Source organism: Otolemur garnettii, unplaced genomic scaffold, assembly GCF_000181295.1.
Source record: "Otolemur garnettii isolate 467f Iridium unplaced genomic scaffold, OtoGar3 scaffold00047, whole genome shotgun sequence".
In the NCBI taxonomy this organism is placed as follows: domain Eukaryota; kingdom Metazoa; phylum Chordata; class Mammalia; order Primates; family Galagidae; genus Otolemur; species Otolemur garnettii.
Window position 1 is genome coordinate 6,770,937 of NW_003852442.1, and position 14,497 is coordinate 6,785,433.

Genomic DNA, 14,497 nt, shown 5'->3' on the forward strand with positions numbered 1-14,497 from the left:
GTTGTTTGGCGGGTCCGGGCTGGGGATTCGAACCCACCACCTTAGGTGTACGTGGCTGGCGCCTTAGCCGGTTGAGCTATAGGCGCCGAGCCTAGAAGATTGGTTTTAAAACTCTAGAAAGTCTGGGCTGGGTGCAGGTATTTGCATCTTTACAACCAGGTTGCAGATGGGTGCTGAGCCCTCTAACTGGACTCTGATGGTAGATAGCAACATCCAAATGCTTTAGTGGCCAAGTGTGCACCAGGCTTTCGAGGGAGCTTAATATTTCTCATGAAGAAATTATATAAACCAATTATATACATCTCATCTAAAATGAAATAAGTTAAAATTTCAGGTGTGGAAGAACCTTTAAAAATAATTAATTCTGGTCTGTTCATTAAGTAGGTAAGAAAACTGACTGCTAGCCAAATAAGTTTCGCTACTAATCAGTTTTGGAGACTTTGGACAATTCTCTGTTCTTTCTGGATCCCATTTCCTTCCTTTGTAAAATCAGGGGGGTAGACTACACAATTGCTAACTTCTCATAATCCTATGATTATTTTTGCATTAAGGCAGGGGGTGAGGAGGGGCAGGGGAAGATAAATAACTGAGAGAAATTGGGACTAGCCGTTTTCCAACATGGCGGTCATCTCTGGCTCTTCCACGCCAACCCTGGGAGAGCATTGGAAGACCAGTCAGTCATCCACCCCACCGTGCAGCTACCCAATGGGTTGATGCCATGTGGTATACTTAGTCACATCTCCAACAGCTGTTTCCTGGCATGGCTTCCAGTGCTAGCTGTCTGTTTAACAAATGAATGCTGGCAGTTTCAAGGGAGGGCAGGGCAGAGGCGGGTGGAGAGCTTGACATAACCCATCACCACAACAGAAGCAAGTAAAAACATATGTCTTTCTGATGGTGCGCATCAGCGGGCAGCAACTTTGGGAATGGAGGACCATCATTTATTTCAAAAATGATTGCTCCACCATCTTGCAAACGTAGCAGGCACTATTTATGCAGCTCCAGCTGAGTTATGGAATATGTGTAAACTGTTCCTTCTCACAAAGTCCCTATCTTCAGCAAATACGTATTGGGAATTAACTACATAAATTCTTTACTATCCAAACTTAGAAACCAAATAATTTGGATCATGAGAATTGAAATAGTAAGAGATATCGACAATCTACTGATTATCAATTATCACATAGGAAGGAATTGGTAGCAAGGGATACAGCTTTTATGCCAAAATACTAATCTGAGTTTATTGAGTCTTGAGAGTTTATATTTCAGTGCTTGAATACCCATGTCTGTCATGTTTAGGTATTTTCCAAAAGACATCTGAAGCAAAGATAGTATAGTAACAAATGATAAAATAGATGTTAGGTAATGTGTGGTCATTAGATAAATGTCTATTCTTGTCTAAAATTTTTGGCATATTTCACAATAATACCAGGGAAGCATATAAAGTGTTAAATTAGTACATTCTTCACTGCTCCAGGAGGTAAGAGACTTGCTACAATTTGGGTGTCAGCCAGAGTTTTCTGTAACATAGATCTGTTCTTAGGACTTTTTCCTTCAAAATCGTTCCTTACTATACAAAAGTTCAGATATTATCTTCAGAGGTGGTATGCTCTAAATTTGCACTCCCACAGCATTTATATATATATATATATATATATATATATTCTTCTACATATTCTTATATATCTATATGTGTGTGCATATATATATATATATATATTTCCCCTCATTTATACAGCATGCTTTGAGTGTCATGCTAATGTCATTTGAGTTCTAAGGACACAAAGTCAGTTACAGCATTTTCTCTGCTTTGCTGGGGAATTACATTACCAGGAAAGAGAGAGAAACTAGAGAAATAGTAGTGCCCTTGATAAATGCTGTGATAAAGTACAGGATGGTCTGGAAGCCTGCGGGAGGGACATGTAAATCAGGATGATGAATTAAGAAGAGAATATATCTGATTAATTGGTTATGTTTGCCTCCAGCAGAGTTTGTCTCCAGAAAAATTCCTTGAAGGCAGGCATTAATGCCTTGCTTGTTTTTATGTCTCCCTTGGCCCTAAGCATGTTGCCTTATTTGTAGTTTATTAATTCCATAAATATTCACAGAAAGCACCTACCACGTGTCAGCTGCTAGGCATAGGAAAGGGAGCAGGGTAGACACAAGGCCCAGTCTTTATGGAGCCAGTAAGAATAACAGTAAACAAAGAAGCACATGGTTACATAAGGGACCGTCAAGTAATGATAAGGGCTGTTACAGAAGAAAAAAGCTGACTGAGATGGAAAATGGCAGGATTTGCTTTAAGTTTGTGAACTCATCCTAGGAAAAGTGCTACATACCTCATCATGAATATCACTACAGCCACCTTTGACGTACTTCCCTTGGCAATCTGGTGACCATAGTGATACCCAGCAGCGAGGTATATAGCACTTTTATAGGATGAGTTTGCAAAGATAATTATCTGACCTCTTTGGGTGGTTTGAAGAGGTGGGTGGCCTTTGGGCAAAGACCTACATGAAGTGAAATATCTGGAGAAGAGCATTTTGGGGCACAGGAAACAGAAAACACAAAGATACTGAGGTAAGAGTTTGGCTTTCCTCTTTATGGAATAGTAGTGGAGCCATTGTAATTGGAGTTTGGGTAAAAAAAAAAAAAAATTGCAAAAGAGATTGAAGATGGTAGAGAGGCTTCTGGGGGCTGAATTTGGATTGGACTGGACGGCAGAGTGGCTTCTAATCCATGTCTCTTGGTTGAGAATTCATATTGTAGTAACAGAGTATAATAACTTGTTAACAGTGATGCTTTGGAAAAAATAACTCCAAAGTGAAGCAGAATAGAGATTGTTAATAGGGAGGTGAGGTAGGTGACCTCTGTTTTATCCTAGGCCTGGGGTAATAGGTGACTGAACTGGAATGAGAACAAAGGCAAGGACGGAGAGGGAGCTCAGGAGATCAATGAATCAATTATGAGTTGAGTTGGTCAGCATTATTAACAGCATAATGCTATTTTCTGTAGGATGTTATTTGGAGGAAAGGGGAATTGGAGATGTGAAACATAAATTTGGATCCCAAAATTCAAATTAAAAAACCCACTTAGTTCTTTTGAGGAATCTCTGTATTTCTTTCTGAAAAGGCTGTACTAGTTTGCAGTCCCACCAACAGTGCACCATTGTACCCCTGATGCCTCTCTGTACCCACGCCAGCATCTGCCGCTTTGGGACCTTGTGATACGGGCTATTCTCACTGGTGTTATGTGGTATCCTAAATTGGTTTTGATTTGTGTTTCTCTAATGATTGGGGATGCTGTGTACTTTTCATGTATTTGGCCATTTATCTGTCATCTTGGGAAAAGGTTCTGTCCCTGTTGCTTGCCCACTGATTGATGGGGTTGTTTGGTCTTCTGTTGATTTGCTTAAATTCTCTGTATATTCCGGTCACTAGTTCTTTGTACAGTTCATAACATGTGAATATCTTCTCCAGTTCTGAAGGTTGTTTATTTGCTTTGTTGACTGTGTCCTTAGCCACACAGAAGCTGAATGGAAAGATGGGCTGCATGGGCCCAGGATTTTGTCCCAACATAGAATGACCTTTTTATTTTTCTTGTTTTCTGAATATAGAAGGTTTTACTGTTCATTTGACTTATGTACAGTTTTCATGAAATAGAGAGAAAATAGAAAACTTACAAACCAGTTAGTCCAGTTAAGACATTTAAGTGGCCTAAGCCTTTGATATTAGTTGAACCAAGTAAGGAAGTTAGTAAGGCAGGAGGGCTTTTAGGGATAATTTACTTTTTTTTTCCCTTTTATTCTGTCTGTGAGGGGATTGTAAATGGTGTCTTTCATCTGTGTGCAGCTCAAAGGAGGGGAGGGCACTGCTTGGACAAGTGGGCCCTGCTTGAGTGGGGAAAATGAATTCTGCTTGGGGTTCCTGCTGAGATCTCCTCACAGGGAGCTATGAGGTCTAAATAAGGCATTGCACAGAATGCTCTTGGCTTTCACACCTGAACTATAGAAGATTCCATGTGTTATATGGTCTTGAACTTGTTATTTCCAAGCTCCGATTTCACTATCTGATATGGGCGTATCCTCGGCATCTCCTCTACCCTAACAAGTGTCTGTGGACTAAGAAACAAGTATGTATTGGCTGGTAACATGTAGCATGCACCAGGTATACCAAGGTGATATGCTTTCACAAAGTATACATTAAAACTGTACACGAGGGGTGGTGAGGAGGGGGCACATTTTTTTTTGTTATTGGAGATAGATATAAAGCCCATAAACTGGCTGCAATATTAGGTACGGAGATGCACACACTAGGCCATGAACTTGAAAAACAAAATTGTAATGGGATGGGCTTGCTAGGGTCTCCTCTTGATTTAGCATATATATCTGTCTTCATCATAGTGTCGCTCAAGACCCCTACTTAGAGGTAATCGCTCACTCCTTCCTCTGCTGCCCTTGCTAGGTTGTTTATTTAGCACTTAGAAAATCCAGGTGAAATACCTTTGTTTTTACTACATATCCTATAAACTCCCCAAAGGCAGGGGCACTAGGACACCCATGGGTCAGCCCTTTGGGCATAAGCTCAGGATTGGCAGCCTAGTAGTTCAGAGCACTGCCTCTGAGAGCAGTGAACTCTGGGTACCAATCCCAGCCTTCTCACTATCTGAGCCTCAGCTTTATCCTCTGTAAAATCGGGGTGCTAATAATAGCAACTTGTTATGGTGCAGATAAAAGTGCAGTGATGCCTGTCCAGTGTGTAGCACGGTGCCTGACCACCAGATGAAGTGAGTAAGCAGTGGCTGCCATACAAAAGGAATGCGTGGAATCACAGATGCTTTCTTTGTGTTTGACATTTTAGTCAGGTTTAATAAGAACACGAAAGAATGAATTCCTCATCTCGCCGTTACCTCAGCTGCTGGCCCAGGAACACAACTACAGCTCCCCTACAGGACACCATCCTCACGTACTGTACAAAAGAACAGCAGAGGAGAAGGTCCAGCGGTACCGTGGCTACCCTGGCTCCGGCCGGGATTATCCTGGTTACTCCCCAAGTCACACTCCCCATGCATCTCAGAGTCAAGAGATACAGTATCACCACCGAAGGTTGCAAAAGCAGCATTTTTGTGGACGACGCAAGAAATGTATGTAAGGAAACTTTTTCTTGTTCTGTTCTTATGTGGGTCCTTGAGGGCTTTCTTGAGTATCATAGGATGTGCTGACTTTGTGGGTTAAAAAGGGGGTTGCCCTGAACACCCAGTGCAATTTAGTCTTGGGCAGAGGACAATAATCATCCCTCCTAGACTAAAGCTTCATGATCAAGTTCTTCTAGGCTACATTAGTAGAGATGTAGATATGGTTTCACTTTTTCTTTTGTAGTATCTCCTACCTTTTAGCCACTGGTTCCAAACTTACCTTGGGTACTATGCTCTTGGGGAAAGGATACAGATTTCCAATGATGAACAAAATTGGAGGTAAATGTCTAGGTGTGGTTGGGCGTCCTCTTGAGGACATGAAGGAGAGACTTCCCAGGAAACAAGACCATAAGGAAGGGAAACACAGGTACCCTTGGGCATGGTTTGTGACCCAAGTTCAACTTTCCTATTTTTCTGGTCCAGCAATGTGCACTAGAAATACAACATGAGTCTCAAAGGTAATTTCAAATTTTCTTTTCTTTTTTTTCTTTCTTTTTTTTTTTTTTTGAGACAAAGCCTCAAGCTGTCCCCCTGGGTAGAGTGCCGTGGCATCACAGCTCACAGCAACCTCCAACTCCTGGGCTCAAGCAAGTCTCCTGCCTCTGCCTCCCAAGTAGCTAGGACCACAGGCGCCCGCCACAACACCTGGCTATTTTTTGGTTGCAGCCATCGTTGTTTGGCGGGCCTAAGCTGGATTTGAACCCGCAACCTTAGGTGTATGTGGCTGGCGCCTTAGCCACTTGAGCCACAGGCACCGAGCCAATTTCAAATTTTCTAATAGCCACAAGAAAAATTCCAAAAGGGATACACTAATTTTAATGACACGTTTAATGACATGTTCGACCTAATATATGCAAAATCTTTTCTCAACATGGAAATAACAATTTATTAATGAAGGATTTTATTTTCTTTTGTCATACTGAATTTTGGAAATCTGGCATTCATTTTACACTTGCAGCAGAACTTCAATTCAGGTGATAAATTTTCTTCAAATGTACTGAATCTGTATTTAGATTTCATAAAATTTAAAATGGGAAAAGGTGATTTACATATCCAAGTTGTCTCAGACATACTTAAAAGTTTTTAAATAACTGAATCAGGTATTGCTTTTTACATTTAAATGAAATCAAACAAAATATTCAATACCTCTGTTGTACCAGCCTCATCTCAGTGGGTACCAAGGTAGACAACAAGGTGAGGGTCTTTTCGCGAAGAAGAAATGGCATCTCTAAGATGTAAATCAAAACAGTAATGGAAGATAGTGCTTCTACCAATTTAATTGGGTTTGGGATTTGGGGTGTTGTTGAAATATTGCCAGTAAGGAACATCCATTTCACATGTATCTGTAATACCAGTGGCACATATAGTATTAATAATAATATTTATAGTGGACATGTACATATCTGATATGAAATATCAAAACTAATTTTTAGAGCAATCTTGTGAATGGGTGTCAGGGTCATGGCTGAGGAAAGTGAGACTCAGGGTCCCAAGTCTGATGGCCAACCTTAGTTTTTAAAATAACTCTAATTGACTTGATCTTTTAGTATTTGTCTGTAGAAAGCTGACGTCACTATTATGAGGGTGCCAGTGTGACAGTATTGAACTAGTTCTGTACTAGTTAGGAGGTAGTTACTGCCCTTTTTCTTCCCAGGGATCCTTGGACTTCTTGATACTCATCAACTAAAGATATCCCGCCTGGTCCAGTAGAAACTTCCAGATCTCTGCACAAAAGCCCTGACCAGTATTCATTCTGCTAAGTGTGTGCTCACACCTTACTAGTTAGAAAAAGTGTCTGGTAGTTCTTAATATCACCCCTGACTGAGCTGTTTGTCTAATAACTAAGTCACCATCAAGTCAAAGAGCCCTTACTTGCCACTTACTACATTCTATGTTAAAGTCTGTGTTGAGACAAGAGCATGAGGCGTGGGCAGTGTTTGATAGTAGTTTGCATTTTATTTAGAAAATAATATATAAAGTGTCATAATGAATTCAGATCCAACGGATAACGTCTGTTTCTGCAGTTTGAGAGTAATACAATGAGGATTTTCTACTTTTAAAGTTTCCCCCACCCTGACAAAATTGATTTTTGTTAACCTGCTCTATAAACTAGAATTGTAGCTTTTTTCTTTTTTTTTTTTTTTTGCGGCAGAGTCTCACTCTCTTGCCCTGGGTAGAGTATTGTGGAGTCATCATAGCTCTCTGAAAACTCTTAGACTCCAGATCCTCCTGCTTCAGCATCCCAAGTAGCTGTAGGTGCCTGCCACAATATTCAGCTAGTTTTTCTATTTTTAGTAGAGACAAGGTCCTGCTTTTGCTCAGACTGGTCTCAAATTCCTAAGCTCAAGCAATCCACCTGCCTTGGCCTTCCTGAGTGTGAAGAGTACAGGCATGAACCATAGTGCTTGGCCTTACAGCATTTTTGAGTTACTGGATCTATCCATGCACACATCCACCCAGCCATCAGGACATCTATCCATCTTTCTGTCTACCCATCTATGCATCCAAACATCTGTTGCATAGATCTTTTTTGACCATATGCTGAATGCAAAAGACACATTCAGGCAGGGATGCTATTACTCGTTAGTAGATTAGTGAAGTGGGGATTTCATAGTTTCTCTCCTCCCCTTGTTTCCGTTTCTCTCTCAATCTATCTCACCCAGATGTTCTCTACTGATCTCCATTCCAAATGCTCTTGTGTTTTCCGTAGATGCACCCAAGCCTCCCTCAGAGGACACATATCTAAGATTTGATGAATATGGGAGCTCAGGGCGACCCAGGAGATCAGCTGGAAAATTGCAGAAGGGCTTGAATGTGGAAACTCTCGTGGTAGCTGACAAGAAGATGGTGGAAAAGCATGGCAGGGGGGACGTCACCACGTACATCCTCACAGTGATGAACATGGTAAGGGAGGCCGTCACAAACCTTCTGGCTCTCCGAGGAAGTTAATTATAGGCTTCCCTGTCGTAGGTTAAATAGCAGATGTAGCTGCTTATGTGGCTTTATGGGGGGAAAAAGTTGAACTTGGAAGAAATCGTCTTCATGTGTACATGTATTTGGTAAATTTGAAGCCTACGTGCTTTGTTAATATGTCTGATTAATTCATGGGTTTTTGAAATTTTGAGATTTTTGTTTGACTCCAGTTATTCCAACAGGTCTCCAGCTTATTTAAAGATGGAACTATTGGAAGTGACATAAACATCGTTGTAGTGAGCGTCATTCTTCTAGAACAAGAACCTGTAAGTGGCATCTTCATTTATTTCTTCATTCAGTCTGGCATTCGGGATATATTTGTTCAACATCCACTATACGCCAATTCATGTCCTGGTGATCAGAATCCAAATCTGAAAGTAGGTTGACCTTAAACAGGGCTGTATAAGCAAATAATTAAACTAAAACACCATAAACTGTTTATATATAAATATGTTTTACATGTGGTATATATGCATATAGACACACAAAACAAAAAACGGTTAATTTCAGAGAGTAACTATATCTGAGATAAATATATTGTATAAAGAAAATATAAATATTATCTAGGCTTTGTAAGGAAGGTGAGTTTGGTGATAGATTTAAAGACTTGTTGAATTTCAAAAGATGAATATGCTGAGTAATTGCAGGTAAGATGCAAAAGGATATTTTGAAAATATACTAAAAATAAGACATCAGAAAATTATTACAGGAAACGTACTGTCTTAGTGTAGGCCAAAACCAGGGGATCTTTAACTGCCCTCGAATTGATTACAGTGAGTACAAGACGCAGGGGAAGCGAATTATCAAACCAGAACATATAATAAAGTGTTAAATTGTATGGTGCTCACTGCTTTTGTAGCGTTTTGATGTTTGAACCGTGTTTTTCTAAGGTAAGGATTACCATTCAAACAGACCAATTTCTAAGTCCCCTGAGGCTCTTCCTCTTCATCTGTAACCCCCATAGACAAAGGTAAAAGCCGCTGGGAGACAGAGACAAAACCAAAACTGATCTAAGTGCCCAGGTGTGTAGAGATGCAGAGGTTAACGACTTGTCAAATTATTTTCGGAATTTTAGAAAGGGGGTGTGTTGGCTGGGAGATACTTTTGCATTTTACCTACTATTTATGCATAGCTCAAGGACATGGAAGCACGCCACATTCTAATTCACTGAGATCTCTTCTGAAAACCCTCAAACTGACCCAAGTCAGTAGTTTTAACCATTAGAACATTTTGACAAATGACCATTTGAAGGGTATGCGCTATAACTGTTTATTCATCCATTTAGTGACTCTCCTTATGTTGGTTGAGTAACTGTAACCCATGATGTGACGCGTGCTTTGCTGGAAATTTTGGCATTGAGTTAAATAAGCTGTGGTCACAGTCATCTTTATGATTTATTAAAAAAACGTATTGAACTTCATGGCCCTTCTTTTATTATTATGTTCTAAAAGTTGTAACAGTTTTATGAAAGTTTTACCAGGTGAGATGCACAGAGACGTTCCCAGCAGATGTCAGATTCTCTGCCGTGGAAATGTAATTGGCTATAAACGACGCTACTGAAACTTGGTCCTAGCTTTGAATGTTGGGAGCATTCAGCTAGAAAGGACTTCTTCTCTAATTGGCTCCTACCTTAGCTCTGCTGGCCTTTCCCCCTACAAGCACGATGTTTCTGTGTTTGCCTAAACAAATGGAATGATTTAACAGTCTCATCTCTTAGTCAAATTCACACTCTAATTTGTGTGGGCTTCCCATAGGGAGGATTATTGATCAACCATCACGCAGACCAGTCTCTGAATAGCTTTTGCCAGTGGCAGTCAGCCCTCATTGGAAAGAATGGCAAGAGACATGACCACGCCATCTTACTCACGGGATTTGATATTTGCTCCTGGAAGAATGAACCATGTGACACTCTAGGTATGGTATGAACAGATCTTTGTGCACCTGTTAGCCAATAGCATGGTATGAAAACTCTCTTATTATTTTTTTTTTTTGAGACTGAGTCTCACTTGGTTGCCCTGGGTAGAGTGCTATGGCGTCATAGCTCACAGCAACCTCAGTCTCTTGGGCTCAAGCGATTCTCTTGCCTTAGCCTCCTGAGTAGCTGGGAGTACAGTCACCCACCACAGTGCCCAGCTAGAACGTCATAGCTCACAGCAACCTCAGTCTCTTGGGCTCAAGCGATTGTCTTGCCTCAGCCTTCTGAGTAGCTGGACCATAGACACCCACCACAATGCCCAGCTAGAACTATAGGTACTTACCACAGTGCTGGATATTTTCAGAGACAGTGTCTCACTCTTGCTCAGGCTGGTCTCAAACTCCTGAGCTCAAGTAGTCTACCCACCTCAGCCTCCCAGAGTGCTAGGATTACAGGCATGAGCCATAGCGCCCGACCTAGTATGAAGACTTTCTGTCAGATGTGTGGTGGTTTTGATCCTTAGTATAGACACCTAATTATTAAATTATAGATGATCCTCACATTGTCCTATTTAAACAAACTCAGTATGAAATGGAGAGCCCTTTTATTTAGTTCCTTTTGCATTTTTCACTATTGATCCCACAGATGATCACTGAGCCATGAGATGGTCCACTTACCTAAGTGGAAGATTATTCCAGAAGCATCATGACCACAGAACGGGGTGGCCTAGGAGAATCTGGTACCTAACTGTACCACTAGGTAGCAGTGCCTCCTTTAGAAAGTTACTTGACCTTGGAGGACTCTGTGCTTCCATGTTCATACAAGGCAGGGGGAGTAAGGACTATTTCCATGGCACCTATACTATATTTTCTAGTATATTCCATTACACATAGTAGGAATTCAGTCATTTGTTTGATTAATTGATGATTGTGTTTAACAGGGCTCAGCACACTTTCTTTGTAAAGAGCCAGAGAGCAAATATTTTAGGTTTTGCACACCTCTGTTGCAACTACTCAATTCAGCTGGATTTGTGCAAAAACAGCCATAGACGATATGAACAAATAGGTATGAGCATGGCTGCATCCCCATAAAATACTGTTTACAAAAGCAGAATGGGAGAGCCATTGTTTGCTGGCACAGCCGATGGTCAAATAGGGGGATCTGAGAAAAACTTACATGATTTACCCCCTCTCTTTCTTTCTCAAAGTGCTTTATATTAATAATCCCTTATGATATATTAGGAATAAAGGTAGATTGAAGTTAACAAAATTTTGTGTTTTCAAATTGTCTACAATGTGTCCATTATGTCCTATGCATTGTGTTTATTTCACTAATTTGTTATGAATCATAGCATTGAATAAGCATAACTATTTGGGAGGTTGTTTCATAGAAAAGGAGGGATGGTACATATTCATTCATGTCCTGAGTTTGGAATGTGCAAATGTGATATTTGATAAACCAGTGCATCGTTGATGTCTTGAAGAGAGATTCTGAGGAGGCGGCCACTTTCGCAGTCAGCCAGAGACCAAAACACAGCCAAAGGTTTGGAAAAACCAACATGGCGCCAGGAGTCCCACCAATGATTCCATAGATCACTCACTTTAAGCAGCAAGTCCTAACGCAAGAACGTGGACTTGACTTTGCATGTGTCTGTTCTTGATTCCTGAGTCTGGGATTGATGGCTGTGAGATATTTAGCACATTAACTCACCTTTCTGATCCTCAGTTTCCTAACCTATAATTATACACACACACGAACATAACTAAGTTAATATCACCGTGTGTGATGTTCGGCACCTGTTTAGTGGTAGTGGTGGTGCTCACGATGCTGCTGCCAGCTATGATGTGAGCCTTTGCGTTACATTTCCCAGGTCATTTCACATCCATCTTGGCAGTAAGGTGTGTACGATCATTTCACAAACACGTGTTTAATACTAAATGGATGCACAGCCTTGTCCTATGAATTATTAGAACCCCAAACTGAAAAGACTGTCATTCTCTCTCTCACAGTAATGTATTTCAAGATGGAATCAAGGGCTGTCTGGAATGATTTCATAACTGCTCTTGGAAAGCAGTAGCTTTTGGAAACAGGAATATTTATCCCATTGTAATAACAGGAGAAAAATACATTTAATCTGCATGTATTGCTCAAATGTCTCTACATTCACTGCTCTAGAAGAATAACATGTGTCTTTTTCCCTGTAAAACACACCTTGCGCTTTGTTCAGTGAACATTTTGCATTGGTTTAGTTTGCATTTTGTCGACCCCACTGATTAGACACATGTAAAATGAGAATTACAGTAATGCATACAGACCTCCCAGCGTTGTTAGGAAGATGACACTGTCTCACAAAAACCTGAAATGCTGCATTTATACCTTATCATCACAAAGGACACAGAACTACTTATCTGTAGCATTTTCTTGCAAAAGAAAATAAATGCATTGATCTATTAAATGAAAACCAGATAGAACGTAATAAGTGGCGGTGTATCTGTGTATGTGAACTCACGATCAACACTGATCTTTCCACAGGGTTTGCCCCCATCAGCGGCATGTGCAGCAAATACCGGAGTTGCACCATTAACGAGGACACGGGGCTCGGCCTGGCCTTCACCATCGCTCATGAGTCCGGGCACAAGTGAGTGGTTCCTTGATTCCGCTGTGTATGACAACCACTGGGGCAATTCACCGGCATCCCTCTAGTGATTTTTATCGATCTAAGTAGATTGATGGACTAAGTCTTGCAGACGGCCTAGAATAATGTCCAATTATAAGATGGGCCCAATACAGGCCAGTTACTGTGAATGTCGCTTTTTCTAAACAGCAGCATTTAATGGCCACGTGGGTTACATCCTGTCCACAACCAAGTTGCAAGTTATTTAACTGATTCTCTGGGTTTTTTAGGTGCTTTTTTCTTTTCTTTCGTGTTTTGCTGAGGTGAAGACGCTCTTAGCTAATTTTAAGTAGGAAAGAAATAATCACGGCCGTATGTAAATTCCCGAAGTGTCATGGCATGCCCCTTCTTAAAAAGCTACAGGCTTTTTTGTACACTGAATTATTCAGAGATGATCAAAGAAGCTTATTCCCCTCCCTCCCGGCCCCATTTTCCTGTATCCTGAAGGAAGCTGTGTCTGTGGTGTGTTTATCCCATGCAGATAGACACACACACACTCTGATGTCACCTTTATTCTTCCTGTCAGGAAATTGGGGACTCATTTAGGCAAAGGGCGTGTGACTTCGAGGAAGTAGACCACCTAAAATTATTTTTGTTCCCTAATCGCAAAAACCTTCTGTAATAAAATGGGACAATTAATTAAGTTTGAGAGAAGGTCTTCATAGCTGGATTCAACTATTAAATTTTTGTTTGTTTGTTTTGTGGCACTTGTCACTGTTGTTTAGCTGGCCCCAGGCTGGGCTTGAACCCACCAGCCTTGGTGTATGTGGCTGGCGCTGTAACCACTGTGCTATGGGCGCCAAGCCTCAACATTAACTTTTAAAGATGTTTGTGATTTCAGCTAATAAATGAATCATCATTTGGAGAGTTTTAATTTCCTTTATTAAAACATTGTTTTTAATTATGGGTCCGTAATAGTTGTGAATATATGTAGAGTATGTGTGATATTTTGATACAGGCACTCAACGTGAATTAATCAAATCAGGATAATTGGGAGTATCCATCCCCTCTGGTGTTTATACTTTCTTTGTGTTAATTCCACTCTTTGAGTTATTTTAAAGCATGCCCTAATTTATTGCTGAATATAGTCATTGTGTTGTGCTGTCAAATATTTTTCACTCTGTCTAACTGTATTTTTGTACACATTAACCATCCCCAATTTCTTCCCCTTCCCCTGCATCCCCTCCTAGACTTTGTTAACCATCATTCTACTGTCCGCCTCCATGAGATCAATTGCTTTTAATATTTAACTGGCACATATGGGTGAGATCATACAAGATTTGTCTTTCTGTGCTTGGCTTATCTCACTTAACATAACGTTCTCCTGTTCCGTCCACGTTGTTGCAAATGGCAGGATTTCCTTCTTTTCCTGGCTGTCTAATATTCCATAATGTCTTTATACATCTGTTGATGGATCCTTAGGTGGATTTCAAATTTCGGCTATTGTGAATAGTGCTGCAGTAAGTGCTGAAGTACAGATATCTTTCTGATGTACTGAATTTTCTTCTCTTTGGATATAGACCTAGCAGGGGGATGCTGGGTCACTTGGTAGTTCTCTTTCTCTTCTCCACGCGGTTGCACTAATTTACCTTCCCACCAACAGTGCGTGAGGATTCCCTTTTCTCCACATCCTCACCAGCATTCCTTACTGCCTGTCTTTGATGTGCAATCTTGATCGGCATTTCTCTGATGCATAATGATAATTGAGCCTTCATGGACCTGTTGGCCATTTGTATGTCTTC

General features: G+C 40.7%; 1 protein-coding gene across 1 annotated transcript in view; it reads left to right on the forward strand.

Annotated features, from left to right (window-relative positions):
• The window catches only part of ADAMTS18 (ADAM metallopeptidase with thrombospondin type 1 motif 18), a 127,115-nt gene that overhangs the window by 49,445 nt on the left and 63,173 nt on the right, over positions 1 to 14,497 (forward strand). The window contains exons 4-8 of the mRNA XM_003791426.2: positions 4,860 to 5,142; positions 7,904 to 8,097; positions 8,349 to 8,432; positions 9,921 to 10,080; positions 12,614 to 12,719. Coding sequence (XP_003791474.1) covers positions 4,860 to 5,142; positions 7,904 to 8,097; positions 8,349 to 8,432; positions 9,921 to 10,080; positions 12,614 to 12,719 — 827 coding nt within the window. The remainder of the gene's footprint in view (positions 1 to 4,859; positions 5,143 to 7,903; positions 8,098 to 8,348; positions 8,433 to 9,920; positions 10,081 to 12,613; positions 12,720 to 14,497) is intronic.